An 11,522-nucleotide genomic window follows, 5' to 3' on the forward strand; every position below is an offset into this window, starting at 1 on the left:
AATAATTAAATTAAATAAATGTAAAATTAGAGTATTTTTTAAGTTTGTTTTGTTAAGAGTATTGTAAGCAAATAACAGTTATGAAAACATAGAATTTCATAATCGTTTATGGTGGTAATTTATACCCTTCTCATATTTTAAACACCTAAATAAAATTTTTCAATATGTTCATTACAATTAAGTAATGAATAAATGTGTTTAATGTGTAAATGTGTTCAATGGTTTGTAATTTACTTTTTTTTAGCAGTTCAAGAAATAATAACTACAACCGCAACAATGGTAATAACAGTCGCTGGGAAAGTACAAGTAACAGAGATAATGATAGAAATATCAGGAATATAAATAATGATCGAAACATTAACAGTTGGGCTGAATACCGTAGCGCCATGAGTAATCAGAGAGATTCTAATCGGAATGACAATAGTCCTGTTGATCGAAATTACAGTCGGAACCCTAGTCAGAGTCGTTATTCGTCTCTTCAGGTAACAGATGATTACTTAATAGTTTATTTTCTATTTTATCAGAAAATATTAATAATCACAAAGTACTTATTGTTTACCACTCTCCTTTTTATTTTTGTTATTTCTTTGTATATACTACATTTTCATACTTTTAAAAGAAAATTACTAAACCATCTTAATATTTGCACTTTGCTATACTTGTTTGTTCTTTTTTATGGTTTGCAAATTACTTAGCCCACTTGACTTATTCCTAATCTTGGTTTTTAAATATCAGTCTTGTAATTTTTCATGTATAAGATTGGATGATTTTTGTCACTATTTTTTTAGCCATGTACTTTGTCTTTCTGGATTAAACCTTTATTAATGTATAGGAAGGGAAAATGAAAATACAAAAAAGCGCAAGAAGTTCATAAGGTTCTGAATAATTATTTGTTTAATTGTAATAACTGTTGGCAGAAAAAAGGATAAACAGAATATGCCACCTTAACATATGTTTTGTTTATTATGTTAAGAAGAGTTTTTATTTCTAACAAAAAACATTTATAGCCAAATAATTATTAAAGTGTTCAATTTATTTCACGTACTGTTAATATATTGATATGTTCCTGATGAATCAAAACCTGTTTTAAGATTTAATTTTTTTATTTTATATGAAGATTTTTAAACATAAAGATAATATTAATTTTCACATATATATTTTTTTAATTTGTTATAAAAAAAATCAATTTTGAAAAACAACTCTCTGCAGAAGTGATCAACAGAGATCACAAAAAAGAAAGAGCAGTAATAAAGTCAAAAAATTTTTTAGTTAATTTTAATAAAATTATTAAATTCTGCAGACAGGATGCAATTTCTTAATATCTACATAAATATTACGTACATGTCTATACTACTTCTTCAGATAAGTTGTTAGCGATTAAAGTAGCACTTACTGTGTACTGATTATGACACAGTCTTTTGCAGACTAGCATACGAATACAGTAAGTCAAATTCTTTCTTAGGGGAATGGAAAAACATTTGTAATTTACTCAAGTTAACCCTTTATATAAAGGAAGATTGCATATTGTAATACAAAAAATCACTTTTGGTGAGCATCCTACTCAATTTGATTTGGATTTACTACAGAAATATGTTATAAAAGCTCTCTACTAAAACGTAATCGTTAACAATACAAAAAAAACAACCATTACTTTAACAGCAATGAAAAAGAAAGGTTAACAGTCTGGTATGTAAAACAAGATTAGAGATTGTTGGTGCTTACTGCTCATTTATCATATTTTTGTTAAAACCAGTACATTTTCAACAGCCAATCAGAAATACCAGGATTTGTGATTTATAACAAATTTATATTGCTTATGGACATTGTATATGATGGCTTATATGAACAGTAGCTAGTAAAAACTACTATTGTATATTTTAAAAAGTTATTAGGTGTAGCTGATTATCTTCATTAAGCAGTCATTATCGCATGGTATTTGTAATCTGAATTATTTTTCAGTTTATTAGTGTAACTTTTATAGACTGATTGAATTTAGTTGGTATTTATAAAATGTTTAAAACCAGTGTTCAGTGTTATCAGAACTCTACTGTACCTTGTTTCCTGTATTTTTAATATTTTGCGGTTTTTAAAGTTTTTAGTTATATTCAAATTGCTAGCTTATTAATTCTCTCTGTTATTCTTGTTATAAGTTAAGTATGTCTTCTTATAGGTGTTGGAAGATAATTTTCTGGCTTCCCAAGTTAGGAAATTTACTTCCTTTACATTTCACGTTAAAAAGCATTTGATTTTTTTTTTTATTTCACAGAGAATTTGGAAAATACTTTTTATTAAAATTTAAATTGAATATATTATTGTTTAACTTTTCAAGTTGTTTGTTACAGTTATATGTTTTGATTTTTGTTGAAGGGTGGTAATTCTCGTCATAATTCACAAGGCGGATCATGGGCTGGTTATCGGCGTTAAGTTCAGTATAAGTTATTATTCATATGACATTTGTTTACTTGCTGTCAGTAATTTAATTCAATGGATTAAATAATACTATAATTAATTGAGCATAAATAAATAGATAAAAAAGAATTTATGTTTATATATAATTTAAAATAAGTTTTCTTTCAACTTAAATTGTTTAGTGACGAGAGTGAATAAAATTTTTATATAAATGTAAATAGATTATTTTTTTATGTTTATACATAATTTCTTCCTGCATTGTGAATTATATTGTTTATAATTATCTATTTATATTATGCATGTAGATTAATGTTAATCGTAAAGTTACTGAAAAATAAGACTGGATAATTTTTTGGACAACTTTTTCAGGTTGTATCGTGGTCCACTTACTTTTAATATGCTGCCAGATCACTTAAGATTTGTTATTTTTATCTATTCATTAAATATGGTTTTAATTAATTTGCCAAACACGTAATTAAAATTTACAATCTACTTGTATTTAGTTCTGCTTCAATCATCAACATACAGTAGGAGAGGGGAGTCTGTTAAATTGCAGGGGTAAGTCGGAAATGTATATTATTTAGCTACATACAGAAATAATGCACTTTTATCATGCTGTAATGTATATTGTAGTGGAGAAATTATGATGCACACTATCTCTGTTTTGGTTTGCAGAAGTTATTTTCACAGTTTATAAAATGATGTAATGTGTTACATTTAATTTCATTTATTTGTTATCAAGTATTTTATGTACAACATTTTTTAGAAGACACCTGCATGACCACTTTACTACAAGTGGTTAACTTTAGGTATTTAATTATTTTCTCCTAATGTATGTTACAGAATTACATTACGTAATTTCTGTTACTTATAGACAATAGAACAAGCAAAGTAATATTGTTTTTTTGACTAGACCTTTTGCTATTTTGTGTTTATGGTACAGTTACAGCCTAATATGCTTTAAAATTTTTCAGTTCTTGTATGCAGGTTTCTTGTTCTTAGGTAGAATGGCATACCTGCCGGGTTGGTCTAGTGGTGAAACGCATCTTCCCAAATCACCTGATTTGGAAATTGAGAGTTCCAGCTTTCAAGTCCTAGTAAAGTCAGTTATTTTTACACGGATTTGAATACTAGATCGTGGATACCGGTGTTCTTTGGTGGTTGGGTTTTAATTAACCACACATCTCAGGAATGGTCGAACTGAGACTGTAGACTACACTTCATTTGCACTCATACATATCATCCTCATTCATCCTCTGAAGTACCATCTGAACGGTAGTTACCGGAGGCTGAACAGGAAAAAGAAAGAAAGAAAGAAAAGTAGAATGGCATATGTGTAGTGATTTTTCATACAATTTCTGTTTCAAAATGGTGGTGCCTAGTAGGTATTTTTTATACATCAGTAAGTTTTCATTGTCAAGCAATCAGCTTTTTGTTGTCCCCCTTTCATTTCTAATGTAACATGTTCCTGATGTCACCCATAATTCCATTCTACTTCTTTACATAAAGACACTTCAATCTTTATATTTTTTCATTTTTAAGCCTTATGTTTTTATTTGAGTCTTTGTTTGATGCCATTGTATAGCATTTTATCTTTCTTTGTACAATGTCATTTATTCATTTTCTATAAACTTTTTTACCATTTAGTCATCACACACCTCATTTTTTTTAATAAAAAAAAAATTGCATTATAAACCTCCCCAGCAGTCAGTGATGCCCTTTACTCCTAAAATTGTTGTGCATTATATTTTTATACAGTAAGATTATTTATGACACCACTTAAACTTTCCTTAATCAGTTATAATCAACTTCAGTAATACTTTTTATTTTTATTTTTACTTTATTAATTCATTTTTTGGTACAATTAAATTTGTTTAATGCATAAAAAAGAGCAAGGTCGTCTTACTGTTCTCAGATCTTCTAGTTAACAGTAGTTTACTTCTTTCAGTAACATGAACTTTGCTTTAATGGTTGGAGCTTGCAAGCTTGTCATTTAAAATATAAATTCCTTATTTAAGATTTTTAATTTGGTGGTGGGGAGAATTTTCAGTATGACTTATTTTTAGTAAATGTTTACAGAAAATTGAGTTACTAAACTTAGCATGTCATTAGATTCAGTGTAACATTTTCAAGTATTACTGTATCAGGCTCATTCTATTTGTTTAAGTGGTAGAACATTATTACAGCCTGATCTTTCAATGTGCTCAGTACATTGCATTAAGGCTTATAATATCTTAGTTTTTCATTTAAGGTTTTTTGTGCTTGCATGTACAAATTGTTTAATTATAAATTAGCTCTATATATGTATATATTTATTATTGCTATTTTTCTAGTAATTATTTTACTAACATATATAGTAATAATTAGATTTTTCTGTTATTGTTTTTTCTTCATGTGATTTTAATAATTAAATAAATATTGTGTCTATTATTCTGATACAACTTGATCGTATTATTATGTAAGCTTGCTATTTTTTTTTTCTTCAATATAATTTTAATTACCACTGACTGCTTTGGTTATATTATTAGCTACTAATTAATATCTAGTGCATGCTACAAAACGTCACCTATCTTTAACTTTGGAGAACTGCAAGAATCTTTTTTAAGTTGTTTTGTTCTCTTTTTTAAATTTCTATATCCCATTGTGTTTTTGTACCTGTACTCATAGATTCAGTATTTTTTATCGATTTTCATGACTGAAACCCTGCAAGTAGTGGATAAATTACTTTAATTTTGTTTGTCCATCTGTGGGTTTATTTGTTTGTAACAGTAACAAGCAAGAACCGACTGATTGCTTTCAAATTTTCAGGGTACATTTGTGTTATTCCACGGAAGATTTTAAGCCATAGATTGAGGCCCTAGCCCCACTTGAGAGTGAGTTGTGAATTCAAGATATTTTATTAAAGAAAAAAAATTAATCCTTTTAGTTCATTATTATATTTCTGTCACTTTGGCAACAGAAATAAGTTATGAATTTTTCATGGTCAAAGGTTTGTGTACTTTAGTTACCATAGTCATTCCTATTTAGTCTTTTGTAATTTAGTTTATTTTTCAGGATTCTCTAAAGCCTAAATACTTGAATTGTTATTTATTAGTATTATTCTCACAATGATGAGGATAACAAACACTATGATCTATGGATTCCAGGGGGTGGAGCATTCTGTCTAGATGGGAATAGTAACCGAGGTGAGCTCTGCAGCTTTGGGATTTGCCTGGGCCAACTTGGGCCCCTTGTCTGGGGCTCCAAGGGGTGGAGCCCCTGACTTTGACAGTCAGGCGAGCAAAGCAAGCCCCAGCTGGTTACTGTGTGTGTGTGTGTGTGTGCGCGCACGCATGCACATACACACACACACACATATGTTGGATATGTTTTATATATCCAACTGTCACCGTCTTAACTGTCTCTTGGATATGTTTTATATATATATATATAAAATTGGAAATCACAGGATAATCATTTCTTGGTCAATATCTAGAGTCTAGTTTTTTAACTCTGACTTGACTAGCAGAGAATACTATTTAGTATCCAGAAGGTTCAAAAGTAATTTAATAAATTAGAATGATTTTGGTTAAATGTCTTTCCTTTAGTTTTTATCTAGAGAACTGAAAAAATGAATTATGAAGTTACCATATTTTATAATAGCATATGTTAAAATTCATAGTAAATGTTTCTTTATTGGTCAAAATAACAGAGTGTACTTTTTTTATAATATTTATTGTATTTGATGTGCATTTTCATTTCCCCATGATTTATTTTGATAAGTTTCATGTACACATATGAAGAGAATAATATGTGGTCGATATAAAATTCTAATACATATTAGTTGAATACAAGAAATTTAAATATAAAATTTAATTTAATTAAAAAAGAGTACATGTATGAAATTTTGCTTTGACACTATGCATAAAATAGTGAATATGATGCAATCCATATTAGCAGTACCATTATTTTTTTAAATAGAGAAAAAAGGATTTATAAATGAATATAGATTCTTTAAATGATTTCCAGTTTGTAAAAAATTATTGTATTTTTTTTTTGTTTCTCTTTTAACCTAAATTCATCATAAAAATACTGAGTGTTAAGAAAGTTACTGGGCACTGTTTTTAACTATTAACAAATTCCCATCAATATATTATATAAATAATCCTACCGTTAATATTCTCCATAAAACTGATTTTATTTGTTTTTATATTTATTTGATGATGTGCTTGATGTTACATTATTTTTAGAAACTGGTTTCATTCACTTGAATAAATGGAATAACTCCCAAAATGAACGACAGCTAAAAATTTTGGCATTATCTAGATTAGAAACATTAGTAGTATTTCATAGAAGTCATATTGTAGCAGCTTATGTTTGAAGAGTGATTAATTTTTATTTGTTCTAACAAAATTTGCAATATCACCACACCTGGCAGGACAAAGATATTGTTGAATGGTGTCTAGAGACGACTACATCATCTGAAAGGGTTTTAACCCATTTGAGTATAATACTTTCTGTTGCCTGTAATACTTTCTGTAAATGATCAGTAAAAACATAGGTGACACAACTAATCCAAGCAGACTTATGACAAGTCTTCAGATAATTATGTAGATGCTAAACACACCACAAAAAATACTGATGAAATATTATTAATCTGTAAACATCTATTAAGTGCATAGTGACTTTTCTTCTACTTTATTTTTGGAAATTCATTTATTCTCTATAATAGAATTCATAAGCAGTTGGTAAGAAGATAGAAGTAAAGTAATTCAACTGAAATGACAAATGAGTTCATGGTTCAGTTTATGCTAAATCCAGGTCCAGTGAAATAAAACTGACCCTTGGTGCATGGAAAAAGTGACTGATACTGGTTCATTTTTTGTATCTATTGTTTTACTATAAATGAACTGTAAGTTATTTAGCAAAAGAGATTGGAAAATTAATAGTTCCAAGAGATTTACTAAGAAGTCATGTCTTTACAAACCACTAGTTTTAGGATTGACTCTCAAAGAGGGTTTGTTATGTTTCCACTTTTCAACCCATTTTCATTGTTTGTTTGAAGGCAAAATAAATAAAGCTGTTATAGTTATGATCTTTGTAACCCAAAATATTCATAGTATTTTTCTGAATTAGTTTAATACTTTATGCTTGTTTATTTGTATTATTTAGTCTACAGTAATTGTTAATTTTATTATTATTTAATAATTTTGTGATCTATAGTAAGGGTAAAGCACGGTTGAAAAGTAAGGACCAATGAATTATAAGTAGCAATTGGCAACACTGATCGGTTCACACGTGTGCAGTAGCTTTAAATAGTCTGTTGGGCATGTAACTGCCGTATTGCCATCAGTTCATTGTTCTTTGCCATTGTTCATTGTTCTCTTAACACACTGTCTCATAGTATATTAAAAGTAAACAAACTGTGTACAATAAAAAATCTCACCAGTCATGAAGTTTGATCAGTGATTAGATTTCTAAATGCAAGGGGTCATAATGCTGCTGAAATTCACAGTCAGTTGTGTGAAACATATGGGCCTACCACAATGAGTGAAGAAAAAGTGAAGCAACGGTGTCTTGAGTTTAAGGAAGGTCATTCAAATGTTCACAATTAACACAGAAATGGTAATCCTGTTGTTCAGACTAACAGTCCTTAAACATGTGAATGCAAAACTGAGAGAAAATCATCATTTTACGATTATGAATCAGTCATTCTCCTGAAATTCCAGAAGTTACAAAGACAACATTGTTGAGAATTGTCACTGACAGTAGGCTGTTGTAAACTATGTGCACATGCTTTTCTTGACCGCTTTAACCACTAGAAACACAAACTTTTTCCCATATCATTGTTTGTGATGAAACCTGGATTTCATACATCAATGCTAAGATAGACAATCCATCCAGTGGCGTCATTCTGGTCCAACTAAATCGAAAAAATTTAAACAAGTCCAATCTCAAAGGAAAATCCTGGAACCAAAGGGTTATGCTTTTGGTTGATTTCATGGAACCTGGTACATCATCACATCACAAGTCTATTGTGAAACACTTTCTAAACTATGTCGTGCCATTCAAAACCAACGATGAAGAATGCTAAGATCAGGAATTGTTCTTCATGATAACAGGTGTCCGTCCACACATGGCTGCATGCACGATAAAAACATTTAAAAATTTAGAGGGTGATTTGTGATCATCCCTTACAGTTCTCATCTTGTACCTGGTGTCTACCATCTCTTTCTTCACCTCAAAAAGTGGCTTGCATCTCAATGATTCAAGGAAAGTGAAGAGTTGAAAATCTTGGTGCAAAAGTGGCTACAATCCCAGGCAGCAGAATTTTATGCAGTATATTTGAAGAAGGTTGTTTCACAACATCAAAATGTTTGTAATGAAATAGGGATTATGTAGAAAAATAAAGTAAATGTGTAATATATATTTGAAACCATTAAAATTTTTTTTCATTTTTTCAGTTGTTCTCATTTTGTCACCAATTGGCCCCTACTTTTTAACCATGCCTCTGATTTATTAAATATGACATACTCTTCAGTTTTGATGTTTCAGATGATTAATAATAGTAATAAATGTACGAGGGTAAGTCAATTATTATCCGCAATGTAGTTATACATTTTATTGCAATACAAATAGGAAACGTACATGTACATCATCTTTCAACATAGTCCCCTTGCATTTCAATGCACTTGGTCCATCGTTGCACAAGCTTCCTGATGCCTGAAGAAAGAAGGTTTTCGGTTGAGCTGCGAGCCAGGAATGCACCGCTTCTTTCACTGTTTCGTCCGAGGTAAATCAACAGCCCCTTAATGCCTTTTTGGGTGGATCAAACAAGTGGTAGTCAGAAGGGCCAAGATAAGGACTATACGGAGGTTGAGCCAGTACTTCAAAGTTGAGTTTCTGGAGTGTTTCAGCAGTGTGGGCAGCAGTATGTGGATGGGCATTGTCGTGCAACAACACAGCCCCTTTTGACCACAGTCCTCGGCATTTGCCATATTTCGTGACCAGTGATGATTCTGTCTAAGATGTCCTGTTCGTTACCATAGCGATCCAAATTTTTTGGCAGATGTCAAGCGCGTTTGTTTATGCGACTGTGTGAGTTGTTTTGGGACCCATCTTGCGCAGACTTTATGAAACCCAAGTCTGTTGTGGATGATTTCATAGGCAGAACCGTGACTGATTTGCAGATGATGTGCCACTTCATCAATAGTTACTCTTCTGTCTAAGAAAACCATGTCACATGCACGCTCAATGATTTCCTCATTTGTCGTCCAGCTCCTTCATCGTGCGTAACACTTGTGCGATAATTTTTGAATTTTTCAATCCATTCGTTGTGGCAACACACTGTTCCCGTACTGTACCGAAAGTCTCTGATGAATTTCGGCCCCTGATACACCTTCTGACCACAAAAACAGATCACTGAACGTTGCTCTTGTTTGGTGCAAACAGAAAGCAGTTAACAGCAGAGCAGTGATAATTGAGCTAACCTAGCAGCATCAAACCTGCACAGACATAACAACAATTAAACCACGCATGTGTAGTCTACGCAACTTAACAGTACTACCAACATAAACAAAAATTTAACTAAATTGTGGATAATAATTTACTTACCCTCGTATACTTCACAACTATGGCATGACTGCAGGGCTGATTGTCAGCTTGCCTTCAAAATAGCAAAAAAAAGATAAAAATTGTTCATTATTAATAATGTTTAAAATTACCTTTACCCAAAACTCTTTAAAACAAAGACAAGCTGTGCAAAAGAATTGGCTTTTCATAATTAAAAATTAAATTCCTCAACTTACTGCCCGATAATTTTTAATGTGCCTTAGACATAATTAACCAGTTTAGTCCAGCCCTCTCCATTCAGTATAAAAAATTATATTCTGCTATCCTAATTCATTTTTTGTAAACCAGAAAAACCTAATATTCCTTAGAATTTAGCATGAACCTAGAAAATGTACTACAATGGTTTTCTCCTCATGAGCATTACACAATATATAGCATTTTGCTTAAGAGTAGCAGCCCATCTCTTGCTCTGTACACCGTTTTAATAAAATTTGTGTATTTAAATTATTTATGTAGTAAAAGGGACTACCCTTTTACTCAAATATAAATTAATTTATGATATTAATTGTGATACAAAGCCCAACTAGCCCTCTTAAACCTCGTAAACATTTTTATATTTATTGTTCATTTCCTCTGTAATAATGCTATACTGACCTTTCCATCTCTGTATGTCATTTTTATTAAACACCATATCTAATCCTCAATTTCTAACGATAGTCATCCACTCTTTGTGCCACCCTGTGTCTTTGCTACAATTTCCATTAATTTTTTGGGTAACCGGTTGTCAGGAAGGAATAACGTGTTCAACCTGTATTTCATATGCATTATTTAACCGTATTTATTTTTTTATACGTATTTATTGTTATTTCCTAATTCATTTTAACAACACAACCTGTGATGCCTTGTTATAAATCTGTTTGGATTATGATAAATGAATATTTTTCCCATAAAAAAAATTTCAACCCTAACTAATTCAAACAAAAAAGTGTTTTGATAAAAGGCAGAATTTGGGTGGGATTATAACAAAAAAATCAAATATACTTAGTACATTGTTATCATAATTAAATGAGTCACAATAGCTCTGCGATAAAACATTTATCTAATCCAATAACTGTAGTTTTAATTCTAGCGTGATTTGGATTTTTCCATACCTATACATTTATTGTAATTATCATGCACATGTCGTTAAATGTGTATTTCTGAGGATAGGTTTTTCTCTGCTATATGATATTTCTGACAAAAAATGTGGAGTTGTACAGTTAATATATACTTGTAATATATTTGGGTTAAGAGAAGTAGATAATTTTTAGTAATCAAATTATATTAAAAGATAAAGAATTTTTTATGCCTGTAACTGTGATCTCACTAATTTAACTGGTCTTACTAGCTGAAATTAACGAAAATGTAACCCCTATACAATAAAGGCAAATTTTATTTGGCTGTATTGTTATTTTTTGAAAATATGTGTAATAAGTTTATTTATTTTCTATTTCTTTAGAGGTTTATACTAATCTGAGTAACATAAAGAATTAAGTAAACATATTCATTAAATTTTTTATTTT

General features: G+C 30.3%; 1 protein-coding gene across 2 annotated transcripts in view; it reads left to right on the forward strand.

The window, feature by feature from the left end:
* Rat1 (5'-3' exoribonuclease 2 Rat1) overlaps nucleotides 1–2,627 on the forward strand; it is a 118,353-nt gene extending 115,726 nt beyond the window's left edge. The window contains exons 21-22 of one of the 2 annotated variants that reach the window (XM_075366434.1): nucleotides 245–482; nucleotides 2,368–2,627. In XM_075366434.1, the coding sequence (XP_075222549.1) occupies nucleotides 245–482; nucleotides 2,368–2,424 (295 nt within the window). In that variant the 3' untranslated portion in view covers nucleotides 2,425–2,627. The remainder of the gene's footprint in view (nucleotides 1–244; nucleotides 483–2,367) is intronic. The other variant, XM_075366435.1, reaches the window with a different exon arrangement.
* Nucleotides 2,628–11,522: the final 8,895 nt, after the last annotated feature.

The sequence above is a fragment of the Lycorma delicatula genome, chromosome 5, assembly GCF_047948215.1.
Source record: "Lycorma delicatula isolate Av1 chromosome 5, ASM4794821v1, whole genome shotgun sequence".
In the NCBI taxonomy this organism is placed as follows: Eukaryota; Metazoa; Arthropoda; class Insecta; order Hemiptera; family Fulgoridae; genus Lycorma; species Lycorma delicatula.